The sequence below is a fragment of the Oncorhynchus clarkii genome, chromosome 20, assembly GCF_045791955.1.
Source record: "Oncorhynchus clarkii lewisi isolate Uvic-CL-2024 chromosome 20, UVic_Ocla_1.0, whole genome shotgun sequence".
Lineage (NCBI taxonomy): Eukaryota > Metazoa > Chordata > Actinopteri > Salmoniformes > Salmonidae > Oncorhynchus > Oncorhynchus clarkii.
The window spans coordinates 35,916,473-35,935,993 of record NC_092166.1 but is presented as its reverse complement, the minus strand read 5'-3'; the positions used below and the strand labels follow the sequence as shown (position 1 = coordinate 35,935,993).

General features: G+C 44.3%; 1 protein-coding gene across 1 annotated transcript in view; it reads left to right on the top strand.

The window, feature by feature from the left end:
* LOC139377415 (potassium/sodium hyperpolarization-activated cyclic nucleotide-gated channel 2-like) overlaps window positions 1-15,235 on the top strand; it is a 55,416-nt gene extending 40,181 nt beyond the window's left edge. The window contains exons 5-8 of the mRNA XM_071120443.1: window positions 11,833-11,979; window positions 12,056-12,296; window positions 12,595-12,759; window positions 14,160-15,235. Coding sequence (XP_070976544.1) covers window positions 11,833-11,979; window positions 12,056-12,296; window positions 12,595-12,759; window positions 14,160-15,235 — 1,629 coding nt within the window. The remainder of the gene's footprint in view (window positions 1-11,832; window positions 11,980-12,055; window positions 12,297-12,594; window positions 12,760-14,159) is intronic.
* The last annotated feature ends 4,286 nt before the right edge of the window (window positions 15,236-19,521 follow it).

The window sequence follows — 19,521 nt, the reverse complement described above, 5'->3', positions numbered from 1 at the left end:
TGTTTCCCCAAACCATTGTTGTTAAAGTTGCATTTGAAAATGCTCTGAATCTAACGGCTCCCTCAGACCACTCGTAGAACAGCTAAGTGCTACGTTTTTTTGGAGCTGATCCGTTGTCAGTATTGTGAAATAATTACAATGTTAAGGAAAGATTTGAATGAAGAAAGCTGATTTGAGAGCAGCGCTTCCTTTCTTTCGATCCTATCAGTATCGACACATGCTCCAACTATGCACTTAGCGACCGTTCTCTCTGCGTGGTGTTTTTGGGAAACGCATGTTGCAACTTCGGACTTTGTAGGAAATATGCATTGTTAAAATACTCAAAAGCCTAAGTTACATCGCTATCGGCAAACTGGGCCCTGCTACTTTGCCAGCCAGGAAAGGTAGAGGGGATCAGATAGAATCAAGCACTCTCTCCAGAAGCTTCTGGCGGTTTCTGAAGCCAATGTGGCATGTTTAATATTTTTTTCCTATGAATTTGGCTCTGGCGTTTGAACCACTTTGGCTATAAGTTATTATGACCGCATTCCTGAAAGCTAAGACTCTCTGGAGCATGGATTTGTGTTTTGTTCCCTTCTATGATGATCGCGATAGAAAGGAGTGTCACATGAAACGCAACTTGGGCCCCATTAGAATATAGTTGATTAGCCCTGTCACAGCCCTTCTAAAGATAGCCTACATAGACAAAGCCCATAGGGATTAGACCAGGAAGCTAATGCAAGTCTTCAAGTCTCCAGCAAGGTTCATCGAACCACTTTGGTTCCATTTCGCCCCCCTTTGACCTCATACTCAGAGATCACGGAGCCAATATACTGTAAGTGACTGGGTTCAAAATGAGCCCTACTGCACAACAACAACACTTTCTGTGGCAAACAGAAGCAGAAGGATCTGTGCACCCCATTTAATGAGAGTGCAACAGAGGTTGTTTGGTCACCCATCCATGTGATGAGTACCCCCCTTGGCATTTTTCCTATTTTGTTGCCTTACAAACTAGAATTAAAATGGATTTTTTTGGGGGAGGTTATAATTTCATTTACACAACATGCCTACCTCTTTGAAGATGCAAATATGTTTTATTGTGAAGCAAGAAATAAGACTTGAGCGTGCATAACTATTCACCCCCACCTTTTGCAGCAATTACAGCTGCAAGTCTCTTGGGGTATGTCTCTATAAGCTTGGCACATCTAGCCACTGGGATTTTTGCCCATTCTTCAAGGCAAAACTGCTCCAGCTCCTTCAAGTTGGATAGGTTCCATTGGTGTACAGCAATCTTTAAGGCATGACACAGATTCTCAATTGGATTGAGGTCTGGGCTTTGAATAGGCCATTCCAAGACAATTACAGTTGAAGTCAGAAGTTTACATACACTTAGGTTAGAGTCAATAAAACTCATTTTTCAGCCACTCCACAAATTTCCTGTTAACAAACTATAGTTTTGGCAAGTCGGTTAGGACATCTACTTTGTGCATGACACAAGTCATTTTTCCAACAATTGTTTACAGACAGATTATTTCACTTATCATTCACTGTATCACAATTCCAGTAGGTCAGAAGTTTACATACACTAAGTTGACTGTGCCTTAAAACAGCTTGGAAAATGACAGAAAAGGATGTCATGGCTTTAGAAGTTTCTGATAGACTAATTGACATCATTTGAGTCAATTGGAGGAGTACCTGTGGATGTATTTCAAGGCCTACCTTCAAACTCAGTGCCTCTTTGCTTGATATCATGGCAAAATCAAAAGAAATCAGCCAAGACCTCAGAAAAAAATTGTAGACCTACACAAGTCTGGTTCATCCTTGGGAGCAATTTGCAAATGCCTGAAGGTGCCACGTTCATCTGTACAAACAATAGTATGCAAGTATAAACACTATAGGACCACGCAGCCGTCATACCGCTCAGGAATGAGACGCGTTTTGTCTCCTAGAGATGAACGTACTTTGGTGCGAAAAGTGCAAATCAATCCCAGAACAACAGCAAAGGACCTTATGAAGATGCTGGAGGAAACCGGTACAAAAGTATCCATATCCACAGTAAAACAAGTCCTATATCGACATAACCTAAAAGGCCGCTCAGCAAGGAAGAAACCACTGCTCCAAAACTGCCATAAAGTCATACTACGATTTGCAACTGCACATGGGGACAAAGATCATTATTTTTGGAGAAATGTCCCCTGGTCTGATGAAACAAAAATAGAACTGTTTAGCCATAATGACCATCGTTATGTTTGGAGGAAAAAGGGGGAGGCTTGCAAGCCGAATAACACCATCCCAACCGTGAAGCATGGGGGTGGCAGCATCATGTTGTGGGGGTGCTTTGCTGCAGTGGTGCACTTCACAAAATAGATGGCATCATGAGGCAGGAAAATGATGTGGATATATTGAAGCAACATCTCAGGACATCAGTGAGGAAGTTAATGCTTGGTCGCCAATGGTTCTTCCAAATGGACAATGACCCCAAGCATCCTGTACTTCCAAAGTTGTGGCAAAATGGCTTAAGGACAAAAAAGTCAAGGTATTGGAGTTGCCATCACAAAGCCCTGACCTCAATCATATAGAATATTTGTGGGCAGAACTAGAAAAGCGTTAGCGAGCAAGGAGACCTACAAACCTGATTCAGTTACACCAGCTCTGTCAGGAGGAATGGGCCACAATTCACCCAACTTATTGTGGGAAGCTTGTGGAAGGCTACCCGAAATGTTTGGCCCAAGTTAAACAATTTAAAGGCAATGCTACCAAATACTAATTGAGTGTATGTAAACTTCTGCCCCACTGGGAATGTAATGAAAGAAATAAAAGCTGAAATAAATCATTCTCTCTACTATTATTCTGACATTTCACATTCTTAAAATAAAGTGGTGATCCTAACTGCCATAAAATAGGGAATTTTTACTAGGATTAAATGACATGGAATTGGGAAAAACTGAGTTTAAATGTATTTGGCTAAGGTGTATGTAAACTTCCAATTCAATTGTAACTCCGAACGGTGGAAACCGACGGAGAGCAACAGACCACGGGTAGAAGTAGCTAATACTACTGGAAACCAACTATTACCAGGATGCCGCCCTAATTCAACTACAATTTCTGTTGGCACTGAAATCACTCCATATTCAAGACACTTGTAAATTCCATTGAAGCTGTTCTGGCAGCTTGTGGTGCCCCAACGCCCCATTAAGACACTATGTTGGTGTTTCCTTTATTTTGGCAGTTACCTGTTGGTACCAGAAAGCACCTGTAGTATAGTATTTTAGCGTCATATAGTTTCTCTGTAAATCCCAGGTAAATACCTGCAGAGCCCAGCTAGTAAACTGTAGTGTTATTGAGTAGTGTTGCCTGGTGTTAGCAGCAGCGATAGCAACACAACGCAGCGTGAGCAGCTCAGCAGCCTGGCTGTCTCCAAGCAGAGTCTCTGTGGCTGGGGAGATGGGGGAGTGTTACTGCCTCTCAGTAGCCAATCAGAGTGAGCGGGTGTGTTCGCCCAGGTAGCGCCAATTCGCTGTGGGCTGGGGCTGGCAGAGGAGGAAGGGGGTTGGGGGGGGGATAAGGGAGGGTGGCAGATGTGGGAGAGGAGGGGAAGGTAGGGTGGGCGGTAGTAATATGACGTCCCCCCACCCAGCAGCAGAATTGATGAGACAGCAGACCTGTGTGTCCTGCCGCCAATGTTGTTCTGACATTGGTCCCCTCTTCCGTTTCTCTCTCTCTTATACTTGATTGCCTTTCCCTGCCTCTCCCACTCTCTCTCTCACACACACACACACACACACACACACACACACACACACACACACACACACACACACACACACACACACACACACACACACACACACACACACACACACACACACACACACACACGCTGTCACTCTCATCCCATTCTGCTAATCTCTCTCTGTGAATCCCTTCTAGCTCTCCTTCTCCATCTTCTTCTCCGTTTTCCTCTTTTCTGTCTGTCTACTCCTCTCTCTCTCTCTCTCTCCTTCCATCTCTTAATATCGCCCTGCTTTTTTGTCTCCTCTCTCTCTCTCTCTCTCTCTCTCTCTCTCACTGGTGGCTGTGTCCTTGAAAGGTGCAGTGCTAACTGGCTGCTACAGGGAGCCAAGTGAGTGGCATAGGAGTCGAGGAAGAGGAGGAGACCTGTGGGCTATAGAGGGTTCGAAATCTCTTACCTCGTCTACATAAGCGTTCTATGCGCGATATGCGATTTTTGGGCATAGTCAGAGATGTCGGAACAATGATAGTCATTCTTTTCTGGGAAGATCCTCTGTTACGGCAATGCTCCTTTTCATTTCCTGAATGTAATAACCTAGTTGTAAATCATAACACTTGCCCCTGCTCTCACGAGATCGATGGTAGTGGCCGCTTTTACTGAACCTCCGGACAGCAGACAGTGACAGGGTTTACAACAGACAAAGTATTAAGGAAATCAGACAGAGCAGATGGAAGAGAGGCAGGGTGAATACTAATACAGCGATGACATATCAGAATGTTGGTGTTTTGGAATTTCTGCCTCCCAGCGCAAATGTACTTCCATCTCAAAGTTCTTCAGGAAGTACGTTTACACTGGTAGACAAATTAAAGTCCTCACGGTGAAAAGAACAGAATTCAAGATTTGTAATAGAGTTGTAATAACTCTTTAATTGGTGTGTACTGGTGCGGGGAGCTGCTACCGGAGGGCTGGGGTGTGGAGGTGGTACTGGATAGACCGGACCGTGCAGGCGCACTGGAGCTCTTGAGCACCGAGCCTGCCCAACCTTACCTGGTTGAATGCTCTCGGTCGCCCTGCCAGTGCGGCGAGGTGGAATAGCCCGCACTGGGCTATGCAGGCGAACCGGAGACACTGAGCGCAAGGCTGGTGCCATGTAAGCCGGCCCAAGGAGACGCACTGGGGACCAGATGCGTAGAGCCGGCTTCATAGCACTTGGCTCGACGCTCACTCTAGCCCGGCCGATACGCGGAGCTGGAATGTACCGCACCGGGCTATGCACCCGCACTGGAGACACCGTGCGCACCACAGCATAACACGGTGCCTGCCCGGTCTCTCTAGCCCCCCGGTAAGCACAGGGAGTTTGCGCAGGTCTCCTACCTGGCGTAGCCATACTCCCTGTGAGCCCCCCCCCCAAGACATTTTTGGGGCTGACTCCCGGGCTTCCTTGTGCGCCGCCGTGCTTGCTTCGCCAACTCCATTCTACGATAACCTTCCGCGCACTGCTCCATCGAATCCCAGGCGGGCTCCGGCACTCTCCCTGGGTCGACCGCCCACCTGTCTATCTCCTCCCAAGTAGTATAGTCCATACTCCTGCTGTCCATAACGTCCTCCCATGTCCATTCCTCCTTTCGCTGCTGTTGCCCGTTACCACGCCGCTTGGTCCTGTTGTGGTGGGTGATTCTGTCACGGTTTTCTGTATGTGAAAGAGAGTCGGACCAAAATGCGGCGTGTAGATTGCGATCCATGTTTATTAAACTGAAGCAACATGAATCTAAATACAAACACTACAAAACAATAAACTTAACGAAAACATAAACAGCCTAATACTCGTGCACATAAACACAGAATACGGACACTAAGGACAATCACCCACAAACACACAGTGAAACCCAGGCTACCTAAATATGGTTCCCAATCAGAGACAATGACTAACACCTGCCTCTGATTGAGAACCATATCAGGCCAGACATAGAAATAGACAAACAAGACATCTAACATAGAATGCCCACCCAGCTCACGTCCTGACCAACACTAAAACAAGGAAAACACACACGAACGATGGTCAGAACGTGACAGCATCGTTGTCATTCACTCAGCCATGCATTGCAGTGAGGCCAGATCAATACAGAAACTCTCTCTCTCCTTGTGATCTGTTGTCAGTTTTTTTCGCAACTCTACTCCTCATGGGATTATGGTCCCTGAGCTGAGGATGACGTTGGCTTTATTAAAATGTCCAGAGAAGAAACTGCCAGGCCAGTGAAGCTGCTCGCTGTCAGGGGAATTTGCTATGCCTCAAACTATTACCGAGTGTGTTGTTTAAACATCCTCCCTCTGCTGACCCGGAAGAGTCGGTGCTGCCTTGACAACAGCTAATGGGGATCCTAATAAAATACTAAATACTGAGTCAGTCTGTCTGTCTATGTGGGTTTGTGCTGTAGCACAGTGATGGCCACTACTAGCCAATCCTGGTCCTGGAGAGATACAGTAGGTGCAGAGTTTTGTTCCAGCCCAGCATTGAAACACCTAATCCAATGAATCAGCCAAGAGTCATTGGATTAATCAGGTGTGCTAGTGTAGGATTGGTCACCCCTGCTGTACCATATAACTCTAGACTTAGACTCTGATATTATAGTAGCTTAGTGATAAGCACAGGTCTTCCACAGACCAAGCTGCCTGGCTGAAGCATGTAAGAGGATGGAGGATCCGTCAGCCACAGCAGTGATCTGTCTACTCGGACACATTCAGTGAGTCACTAACCACCTCCATTACTCAAACTGAGGCTGGTTCTACTGTTGCCAGCAGTAGTACGTACTGTATGTATATGTTAAAACGGCAGTGCATATACTCTCAGACAAAAATATGCTACCGAGAAGCTAAAAGGTCTCTTCGGCTGTCCTCATAGAAGAACCCTTTTGGGTTCCATGTCAAACCCTTTTCTACCCAAAAGGGTTCTACCTTCTACAGTTTTACCTGGAACTAAAAAGGGTTATTCCATGGAGACAGACGAAGAACCCTTTTGGAACCTGTATAGCTCTTAGAATAGAAAACCTATTCATGTCACGTTCGTCGTATGGAGGGGACCAAAGCGCAGCGTGGTGTGAATCCATTATTTTATTGAATGACGAAAAACACAAAGAACACTTAAACAAAAACAACAACACGAACGTGACGCTATGATAACAAGCGCTTACACAGGCAACTACACACAGACAATCACCCACAACCCACAATGACAAAACAGGCGACCTAAATATGGTTCCCAATCAGAGACAATGACTAACACCTGCCTCTGATTGAGAACCATATCAGGCCAAACACAGAAACAGACCAACTAGACATACAACATAGAATGCCCACTCAGATCACACCCTGACCAAACAAAACATATAAACATACAAAGCAAACTATGGTCAGGGCGTGACAATTCAGCCATTCAACGGAGGAAAATACTCACACAGACAACCATCCTGTGGTCATTAGGTCTCTCAGTGTGAATCTGTGTTATTTTCCTCTTCTGATTTCTTAAAAATCTAATTATAACACAGCTGTGGTGACTTTAATGTTTCTGACAACCTAAAGTGTGTTGTTTTACCCACTGCTCAAATCTCCTCTGCCGGGATGGGGGACAGGGAGACAGGCTTTGACTTGGCTGTCACCAGCCTCTCTCTCTGCTAGATATATTATAATGAAGCGATTTAGGCTGGAATGGATTCATTAGTTATACATCTGAAAGGCTGTCCGCGCTGAACCAAAATTAGAATTCCTCATGGTGGGGAGCGAGAATCCAGGGTAGAGGAAAGGGTAGAGAGGAGAGAGGGAAGAGGGGAGGGTTTGAGATTAAAAAGCTTTAATTAAAGTACATGTAACTGATGTCATTGAAGCAGACATGAGAGTTGAGTTCAGCTTCAAGATAATGTGTGATGAATGGATTTGACACAACCTATTTCCATCTATTTCCATTGGAAATGGAATATTGGAAGATGTTTTTTTATGTTTTACTGTAAGGTATAAACAGTGTCACACAATTGTATACCCCTGGGTAGATGTGAAAGTGGTAGAATATCCCCCATCTTGCTGTCAACAGTGAAAGGAGAATCATTGCACCACCAAGTGCTAAATAGAAATCCATGAAAGCCAATGTTGAGACCATATCAAGATGTCCTCTCTCACACTGTTTTGCTGCAGCTTACAGAGTATTCAGACCTCTTGACTTTTTCCACATTTTGTTACGGTACAGCCTTATTCTAAAATGGATTGAATTACATTTTTCCCCTCATCAATCTATACAATATTCCCCATAATGACAAAGCAAAAACAGGTTTTTAGAAATGTTAGCAAACTTATAAGAAATTCAAAACAGAAATACCTTATTTACATACGCATTCAAACCCTTTGCTATGAGACTCAAAATTGAGCTGAGGTGCATTCTGTTTCCATTGATTATCCTTGAGATGTTTCTACAACTTGATTGGAGTCCACCTGTGGGAAATTAAATTGATTGAACATGATTTGGAAAGAGACACACCTGTCTATATAAGGTCCCAATGTTGACAGTGCTTGTCAGAGCAAAAACCAAGCAATGAGGTTGAAGGAATTGTCCGTAGAGATCCGAGACAGGATTGTGTCAAGGCATAGATCTGAGGAAATGTCTGCAGCATTGAAGGTCCCCAAGAACGAAGTGGCCTACATTATTCTTAAATGGAAGAAGTTTGGATCCACCAAGACTCTGAGCAATCAGGGGAGAGGGGCCTTGGTCAGGGAGGTGACCAAGAACCCGATTGTCATTCTGACAGAGTTCCAGAGTTCCTCTGTGGCCTTTATGGTAGAGTGGCCAGACGGAAGTCACTCCTCAGTAAAAGGCACATGACAGCCTGCTTGAAGTTTGCCAAAAGGCACCTAAAGAACGCTCAGACCATGAGAAACAATATTCTCTCTGTTTTCAGCGGCAGGGACTGGGAGACTAGTAAGGATTGATGGAAAGATGAATGGAGCAAAGTACAACGAGATCCTTGACGGAAAGCTGCTCCAGAGTGCTCATGACCTCAAAAACTGGGGCAGAGGTTCACCTTCCAACAGTACAATGACCCTAAGCATACAACGAAGCAAGACAATGCAGGAGTGGCTTTGGGATAAGTCTCTGAATGTCCTTGAGTGGCCCAGCCAGATCGCGGACTTGAACCAGATCTAACATCTCTGGGGAGACCTAAAAATAGATGTGCAGCGACGCTCCCCTTCCAACCTGACAAAGCTTGAGAGGACCTGCAGAGAAGAATGGGAGTAACTCCCCAAATACAGGTGTGCCAAGCTTGTAGCGTCATACCCAAGAAGACTCAAGGCAGTAATCACTGCCAAAGGTGTTTCAAAAAATACTGAGTAAAGGGTCTGAATACTTATGTAAATGGATTATTTCCATTTTCCAATTTTAATAGATTTGGTCCAATTTCTAAAAAACAGTTTTTGCTTTGGCATTATGGGGTATTGTGTGTGGATTGATGAGGGGAAAAAACAATTTAATACATTTTAACATAAGGCTGTAACATAACAAAATGTGGAAAAAGTCAAAGGGTCTGAATACTTTACGAATCCACTGTAGATGCCCATCAAAGTGACACACAGAAAATGAACGTCATTTCGACCGTCTTTGGATGTTTGTCAGTCCCCCTCCGGGTGCTGTGACATATAGGCTAACCCTTTGTCTCATTTCTCAATCACATTAGAGAACTGTCAGGTTGTAAAAATCTATCTGGCACTCGGACATGTTTTTCAAATGCATGTCTTTAAACCGCAGCTATTTTAGCCAATCAGCAGCCAAACAGATAGTGTTCTGCTGACTTATTCTGCTGTATTTAAAAGTCTAAATCCCTTGAGTCTGGTTTGACCTCTGACCTCTATCATCATCCACCAATCAGAAAGGGCAGAGAGAAATAAGGTTTAAAGGCGCTGCATGGTCAATCCAATGTCTGCATTGGTCGTGCAGCATTTACGGTGATATGGCCTCTGCATAAGTCAGGGCATTCATACTTCTTGCGCTTCGCCGAGCAGCGCAGAGCTGTTGTGAAGGAAGTGAGTTTATGATTATACAGGACCTCCTGCCCTCACCTACCGTCAACCAATCATGTCAATGCGGAGCTATACGGAGCCCTCTGCATTGTTACAGCGCACAGCGATGTGGTACTGTGCTCGATTTGGCCTCTGCGTGCCTCTGGAGGCTCTGCAATTGCGTCACACCCTCCATACGGCACCTCCGACCACATTTTCCGATCAAGCATAAATTGCCTCTTATGATCAACTGAGCCAAGGAGTAGTAGTATGGGGTGGGTATTTAAGTACCATTAGCCACTTAAAATACTCATCCAATTGACATTTTTAGCACCATGGGATACCACTATTCAATTGAACATCATGTTTTCTTGGTATAATCCATATTTGGGGTGGTAATTACAGAGATCATGTAAAGAATATGACTACTGGTATGTATGATAGAAATGGAATAGCAAGAACAGTATAGTTCTATGTTCTCACCAGTATGGGAACACTGGCTGCTGAAATGGCACCTTATTCCCTTTATTTGACCAGAGCCCTGTGTGTCTCAGGCATCCTCACCAGGACCAGTTGTTGTGATGGTTAGCCTGTCAGCATCACCATTAGGTCCTGGGCTGTTTCTCTCAGCAACACCTACGCCACCACACCTTCAGTTCAGCACCCCGTCTACCTGACAGAGAGCAGCAGCACTTACGCATCTGAAGTGTCTCATTACGTAACGCCATCATTTAGAGGAGCAGAGCGTTCCTCACCGATGGGAGATTTCACTTCTTTATTTTGCATTTTAATTATTCAACTGAGCTTGTTAGAGTTATATAGCTGTTCAGTTCCTTGATATGGTAGAAACCAGAGCAGGGTCAAACGGGGTTTGGTAAACCTTTACGGTACTACCGTTTAGTAATAGATCGTTAATAGATTATGAATAAGGCAGTTATTAACGCTCTATTACTTGACCTTAAAAGGAGGCCCTGTAAGTGTTTCTAAGGGCCCTGGCTCCTTTTGCAGATATCAAGGTTAACACCCCCCCCCCCCCCCCCCCCCCACCCCCACACACACACACACATTTATGCTTGTCCTCCTGCTAGGGGGGATAATAGGACAAATGTCTAACAGTTTGCTGACAATATTATTGGTTGCCAGCATCTTCTGCTGAAGATAATATTTTGTTTTCTGTTTGGTTCCTAAATGATGAATTAGATTCTGTTTTTGTGAATCTTTAATGGTTTGAGACAAAAGGGAAGGAAAAAAGTATGTTTGTGGGGTGTGTGTTTTAGTGTGTCAGTGCCGGTTAAGATCCAAGCCTGTGTTATGTTTGTGAAGGCTTTATGAGTGCTGGGTGGAGTGGTATGTTTGTGAGACCTCTGAATTGCACAGGGCCTGACATAAGAGTAATCTCTCTATCTCTTAGAGCTCTACAGCTTTTACAACTCCAGCAATTTCTTCCTGACTGCCAGGCTGGCATCCTGAGGAGGGTTGCCAGTTATACACCACCTGATACACTTCATTGATTTAGAGTTGGTCTGCTCTGGTTTCCCAGACACAGATTAAGTCTAGTCCTAGTATAAAAAGCACTAGTCCTAGACTAAAAAAGCTTTGCCATGAAGCATGGTATGCTTCATCTGTGAAAACAGGCCCTTAGTTTTCACCGTGGTCGGTCTGGCATCCACTTTAGTAATGGGCAAACTGCTGCAGCAGCAGTTCAACCATAATGTTTGATTGCTTGGTATTGGTTAGCTGAATAAATGGGCTAGTTTTGGTCCTTTGCTCATTTTCATGTTTTGTCCACTTTCAGTGGGTTTCAAACATCAAGCAAATTTCCCTCAATAGTACACAGGAATATGTCACTTTGCCTTCGATGGTGCCCTGATCGCGTGGCTGAAATGAACAGCTCTTTGTTTGCAACGGGCCTGTCTACCCACCTCTTGTTATTATTTTTCCAGAAAAATTTAAATCCAGTCATTTTAAAATCGAGTTGTGGAAGTTTGAGCTCTGTGTTGACTTTGAGGTAGTGTAAGTGACTTCACTACTTTATTCACTCTTTCAATCTCTCTCCTCCTATCCCTCTCTCTTTCTCTTTACAGTACAAACAAGTGGAGCAGTATATGTCCTTCCACAAGCTGCCGGCTGACTTCCGACAGAAAATCCATGATTATTACGAGCACCGGTACCAGGGGAAGATGTTTGATGAAGAGAGCATCCTGGAAGAGCTGAATGAACCACTCAGAGAGGTAAGTCCCTTAGTCCCTGCCTGGACATGCACAAACATGCACACAAACATTACTAACAAACTATGTCTATCTTAAGGAAATTGTCAATTTCAACTGCCGTAAACTGGTGGCATCCATGCCACTGTTCGCCAACGCAGAGCCCAACTTTGTGACAGCCATGTTGATCATGCTCCGCTTCGAGGTCTTCCAGCCCCGTGATTACATTATCAGAGAGGGCACCATCGGCAAGAAGATGTACTTTATCCAGCATGGAGTCTGTAATGTCATCACTAAGGGAACCCTGGGAATGAAGCTCTCTGATGGCTCCTACTTTGGAGGTATGGGCCTGAACCACAACACACACAGAATTAAATATAATTCAGCAAACAATTCATATTTAGATGTTTTGCCTTACATCTTTGTACTCTATTACCATGTTCTCAAATGATGAAGTGCTTTGTGTGTTGGGGTACTTTTTTGGAAGTGTAAGACAATCCCAGATGGCTGGTAGTTGAACAGATGCAGTGTGGTTTCTACAGTATATTTGAAACATAATTAAATATAACATTATTATATTGTATCTCTGCCACATGTTGCTCTATCTCTGTGTCTCCTGACCCTGTTTCCCTTTTCCAGAGATCTGTTTGCTGACACGTGGCCGGCGTACTGCCAGTGTTAGAGCGGAGACATACTGTCGTCTCTACTCCCTGTCTGTGGACAACTTCAATGAGGTTCTGGAGGAATACCCCATGATGAGACGGGCCTTTGAGACAGTGGCCATCGACCGACTGGACCGCATAGGTACTGAAGAGAGCTCTGGGCCCTGTACCAATGCACCTTGCTTGCGTCCTTCCTCAAAGTCATCACTGGTCTGACATTACTGGGTCTATGAAAGCTGTGGAATCGTTGCTTTCACCATCCATTTGTGTTCGATCAGTGATAACTACGGGAGGAAGGAAGGATGAATTTTAAAGTAGTTAAATAAGACCTTAGTTGTACTGCTTCTCTCTCTTAAAAGAGAGAAAGAAACTACCTGTGTGATAGCAGTTTTCATGCTAGTGGTACCCAGGTGGTTCCACAGGTAAAGGTTAATATGTTATATATGTTATAAATGTTATATATAAAGGTTAATATATGTTTTTATATTCGTTTTTTATTCGCATCCGTTTTTGAAATTGTTAGCTTTGTTTGTTTTCAGACCTGATCTGCTAGTTTTTATTCAGTTTTAGTTATATCAAAATATTTATATTTTGTTTTTTAATATTACTTCATATCAGTTTAAGTCTTAGTGTTAAGGATAGAAAGCATGCGTGTGAGGCATTGTTTTGTATAGTTTCTTTTGTGTTACTTCTTGCCACTGGGATGCAGTAATACATAAGGTGATGATGGGTCAGGTTCTAGGTCAGGTTTAAATTATAAAGTCAATTCCATTGTGACTTGATTTTAAAAGGAATATTGCTGAGACTGCTACAAAAAATATGGTTGAAGGAAACTCTCCAATGCTTTTTAATAATTTTTAAAAACTAGTAGTACATGTAAGACGAATCAAGTTGGCTACCTAGACAATTTTTTCCATGTTAGCTGGTGATAGCTAGTGATTGTTATGCACAAGCCATTTTTATTTTTAGTTTCAGTTATAGTTTACTATAATAACCTTGCCACAGATGCTGCAGTCCCCACTGTTTGCCAGATACATCAGTGTTCCAAATAATCGAGACCTGGTACAGATTTATTAAGTGGATCCACCTGTTATTTTCACAAGCTGGAAGAGGACAAAAACAAGGCTTGAAATATGACACTATCTATATTGATACTTCATATTCATATTAGATCCTAATGTTACGTATTGATATCAATGTTGTTGTTTTTTTACCTTTATGTTCTATCTTTTTATGTTTTACTCCCTCTAAGAAATAGCAGATGCAAACTAATCTATGAATAAGATCTTTATCCCAGGCAGTCAGTTGAGTAATGCTGTGGCTTCAGCACACTATAGGACAGTGTTAATTGATAAAGTGACACTATGACCCTCTTGTTTTCAGTATTTTCCTTGTGCATTGCTTCTTGCCCCAAGTTTGAAGGTCAGAATATGCTGTCTGTGATCCCCCACCCCCCTTATCTCTTAATTTGTTACCCCTACTTCTCCTCTTTCCTCTACCTCATCATGTTCTACTATTCTCCCCCTCCTCCCTTCATCACAGGCAAGAAGAATACCATTCTGATGCACAAAGTGCAGCACGACCTCAACTCCGGCGTCTTCAACAACCATGAGAATGAGATGATCCAGGAGATCGTCAAGTACGACCGTGAGATGGTCAAACTGGTGGACCTCCAGAGACCCCGCACCATGTCCATGACTTCCTCTGTCCCCGGGGGCATGTTCTCCCCTGCAGGCCCTTCCGGGGCTGGGGCCCTCGCCAGCCTCCAGCAGGCTGTGGCCATGAGCTTCTGCCCCCAGGGGATGGGGCCGATGGGGGGAATGGGGATGCCAGGGATGGGGCTGATGGGTATGCCGATGGGTATGGGAACTGGGCCGATGGGGCCAGGTCCGATGGGGCTGGGGATGGCGTCTGGTTCGGGGTCAGGGACGCTGCAGTCCCCCCGCATGTTGCGGAGGTTTCAGGTGGTCCATAGCCTGTCTCAGAGCCCAGTCTCCGCATCCCCTCTCCAGTCCCAGCCACCCCAGATGGCTCATGCAACAGGGGCGTTTGGGTCGGCTATCTCCTGCCCACCAGTCCAGAGCCCTCTGACGCACCAGGGACGGACATTCCAGTACATGGGAGGAGCAGGGCCCTCTGGGTCTCAGCTGTCCCTGGTGCAGCACCATGTTCCCAGTCCCACACACACCATCCAGAGGCCCTCCTCGCACAAGAGCACCCACTCCCTCCACTCGGGCACCCTGAGCCAAGACGCCCGTGCCCTCTCCTCCTCCCAGCTCTCCCTCCCTCAGGAAGGAACCCCTGCCGTTACCCCTAGCCCTCCCCAATCCACCCACCCATCCACCCATGCCTCCTCCACCTCCATCGGCCCTCCTCAGCCCACTCACCCTAGCCAGCCGGGGCCCTCCGTGGTGGGGGTCCAGGTTGAGGGAAGACCCACGGGAGCTCCACAGCGTGTGGCTTTCGCCTCTACTCCTCCCCCAGGAGCACCCGGGATGGGGGCGGCTGTGGTGGCAGCTGGGTCGGGGATCCCGGACTCTGGGGTCCCCAACAAGGATTTGATCGATAGCCTACCGGAGTTAGACTCAGCCCGGAGCCGGCTGTCTTCTAACTTGTGACCCTATGAGAGGTGCAGGATAGAGGCCTTTATGTAGGTGAATCTAAAACTCTGCCTGACTGGTTGGCTTCCTTACCGACATGGCCGACAGAATACGGGCCACATCGTCAGTCATTCATAAGGAATGTCTTGTGTGTCGGTCAGAGTCAACAAAGAGGAAAGAGGAACTCTGTGACTCGTGTGAGTCCAAACAATGAAACTAGTATAACAAAGGTTAGACTGGACTGTTCTACTGTGCCAGCACCTTTATTCTTAGTAGCACCCCTTACACTGCTTCCAAACACCTATATTGCTGTCTTTACTGTAAAGATATCGAGAAAGAAACTGTTGCACACTGTGTAGAATCCATACAGCGCAATCTTGCAGGAGCTGGACTTAAAAACGAAAAATCAGGGACTTCAAAGGACAATGATGACATTTTACGCTTTCAGAACGTGTTTTTGGGTGTCCTTTTTTTCTGTATACGCTGTTGTAGCAAAAATAAATACATTGCTCTTCACATTGTTTAAAATAGTGTTTTAGACCGCTGGTCGATCTTACATCGATATGTAAATAGTTGAAATAGTAAAAAAATGACCGAAAGATAATATCTTCATTGTATCTATTCTAAACCAAAGTTGAGCTTGAACACGAAGTTTGGTTGTGTCTGTATCAACTAAAAAAGAGATCCAGAAGAAAATGCCATTTATTTAACTGCCTTGATTCCAAGTTTAGAAGCCATAAATTTGGTTTGTGTGTGTATATATATATATATATATATGTGTGTGTGTGTGTGTGTGTGTGTGTGTGTGTGTGAGTGTGAGAGAGAGAGTTGGTATGCATGTTTTTGGTTCCATTCGGTTTTTCCAAAAGAGCTGACATGTGTACTCATATCTTTACACTGCTTTGTCAGGCATGGTTGGTTGGATTTGCTGGCAATGGCACAGGCAATATTTCACAGCTTTTCTGTTCAGCTAAATGTGTCTGGGAAGATATCCACTTGTCATGTTGGCAGAAATATACATATCGTGACACTGGAGGCAAAAATGGTGGTAAATTGTCAGCGCTTTATCAAAAAGAACCATCGCAAACAACCCAAACTGTATACTTGCTTGTTTTCATCCAGGTTTATTGATTAATACATGCAATATAATTCTGCAAAACACTTACCCCGCCTATATGTATAAACACTCAGTGGCCAGTATATTAGGTACACCACCCTGTTCACCAAAATGGTTCGCTCCTACAGACAGTGAGTCACATGGCCTTGTTATATGAAGCAGGCAGACAGCCATCGAGGCATTCAGTTACTGTTTGATTGAATGTTAGAATAGGCAACACAAGTTACCTAAGCTACCTTGAGCGTGGCTTTTCAGTGTCCAGGTTTTTACAGAGAATGGTGTGCCAAATAAAAAACATCCAGTCAGCGGCAGTCCTGTGGGCAAAAACAGCTTGTTGATGAGAGGTCGAAGGAGAATGCCAAGAATCGTGCAAGCTAACAGGCAAACAGGCATATATCAGTGCAGTACAACAGTGGTTTGCCGAATGGCATCTCGGAAAGCACAACTCGTCGGTTCTTGTCACGGATGGGCTATTGCAGCAGACGACCACGCTGGGTTCCAGTCCTATCAGCTAAAAACAGTGGGCATGCGATCACCAACACTGGACAATATTGAGGACTGGAAAAACATTGCCTGGTCCGACGAATTCTATTGCGTCATGCTGATGGCAGAGTCAGGATTTGGCTAAGCAGCATGGCCCCATTTTGCCTAGCGTAAATGGTACAGGCGGGTGGCAGTGGTGTAATGGAGAGGGGAATTTTTTCCTGGCACATGGTAGGTCGCTTGATACCAATTGAGCAATGTTTTCTTGCACTGAAGAATTCAGGCTGTCCTGGAGGCAAAGCAGGGTCTGACCCTGTACTAGATGGGTGTACCAAATCAACTGGCCATATACAGTACCAGTCAAAAGTTTGGACACACCCACCCATTAAAAGGTTTTTCTTTATTTTTACTATTTTCTACATTTTAGAATAATAGTGAAGACTTCGACAGTATGAAATAACACATATGGAATCATGTAGTAACCAAAAAAGTGTTAAACAAATCTAAATATATTTGAGATTTGAGATTCTTCAAAGTAGCCACCGTTTGCATTTATGACAGCTTGCACACTCTTGGAATTCTCTCAACCAGCTTCATGAGGTAGTCACCTGGAATGCAATTCAATTAACAGGTGTCAATTTGTGGAATTTCTTTCCTTCTTAATGTGTTAGCTGTGTTGTGACAAGGTAGAGGTGGTATACAGAAGATAGCCCTATTTGGTAAAAGACCAAGTCCATATTATGGCAATAACAGCTCAAATAAGCAAAGGGAAATGACAGTTCATCATTACTTGAAGACATTAATGTCGCAAAGACCATCAAGCGCTATGATGAGGACCACCACAGGAAAGGAAAACCCAGAGTTACCTCTGCTGCAGAGGATATGTTCATTAGAGTTACCAGCCTCAGAAATGGCTGATTCACAGAGTTCAAGTAACATACACATCTCAACATCAACTGTTCAGAGGAGACTGCACGAATCAGGCCTTCATGGTCGAATTGCTGCAAAGAAATTTGAGATTTTTGTTTCCAACCGCCTTTGTGAGACGCAGAGTAGGTGAACGGATTATCTCCGCATGTGTGGTTATATTTGATTTGTTTAACACTTTTTTGGTTACTACATGATTCCATATGTGTTATTTCATAGTTTTGATGTCTTCACTATTATTCTATAATGTAGAAAATAGTAAAAATAAAGAAAAACCCTTGAATGAGTAGGTGTGTCCAAATTTTGGACTGGTACTGTATACATACAGTGGGGCAAAAAAGTATTTAGTCAGCCACCAATTGTGCAAGTTCTCCCACTTAAAAAGATGAGAGAGGCCTGTAATTTTCATCATAGGTACACTTCAACTATGACAGACAAAATGAGGGGAAAAAAAACAGAAAATCACATTGTAGGATTTTTTATGAATTTATTTGCAAATTATGGTGGAAAATAAGTATTTGGTCACCTACAAACAAGCAAGATTTCTGGCTCTCACAGACCTGTAACTTCTTCTTTAAGAGGCTCCTCTGTCCTCCACTCGTTACCTGTATTAATGGCACCTGTTTGAACATGTTATCAGTATAAAAGACACCTGTCCACAACCTCAAACAGTCACACTCCAAACTCCACTATGGCCAAGACCAAAGAGCTGTCAAAGGACACCAGAAACAAAATTGTAGACCTGCACCAGGCTGGGAAGACTGAATCTGCAATAGGTAAGCAGCTTGGTTTGAAGAAATCAACTGTGGGAGCAATTATTAGGAAATGGAAGACATACAAGACCACTGATAATCTCCCTCGATCTGGGGCTCCACGCAAGATCTCACCCCGTGGGGTCAAAATGATCACAAGAACGGTGAGCAAAAATCCCAGAACCACACGGGGGGACCTAGTGAATGACCTGCAGAAAGCTGGGACCAAAGTAACAAAGCCTACCATCAGTAACACACTACGCCGCCAGGGACTCAAATCCTGCAGTGCCAGACGTGTCCCACTGCTTAAGCCAGTACATGTCCAGGCCCGTCTGAAGTTTTCTAGAGAGCATTTGGATGATCCAGAAGAAGATTGGGAGAATGTCATATGGTCAGATGAAACCAAAATATAACTTTTTGGTAAAAACTCAACTCGTCGTGTTTGGAGGACAAAGAATGCTGAGTTGCATCCAAAGAACACCATACCTACTGTGAAGCATGGGGGTGGAAACATGCTTTGGGGCTGTTTTTCTGCAAAGGGACCAGGACGACTGATCCGTGTAAAGGAAAGAATGAATGGGGCCATGTATCGTGAGATTTCGAGTGAAAACCTCCTTCCATCAGCAAGGTCATTGAAGATGAAACGTGGCTGGGTCTTTCAGCATGACAATGATCCCAAACACACCGCCCGGGCAGCGAAGGAGTGGCTTTGTAAGAAGCATTTCAAGGTCCTGGAGTGGCCTAGCCAGTCTCCAGATCTCAACCCCATAGAAAATCTTTGGAGGGAGTTGAAAGTCCGTGTTGACCAGCAACAGCCCCAAAACATCACTGCTCTAGAGGAGATCTGCATGGAGGAATGGGCCAAAATACCAGCAACAGTGTGTGAAAACATTGTGAAGATTTACAGAAAACGTTTGACCTCTGTCATTGCCAACAAAGGGTATATAACAAAGTATTGAGATAAACTTTTGTTATTGACCAAATACTTATTTTCCACCATCATTTGCAAATAAATTCATTAAAAA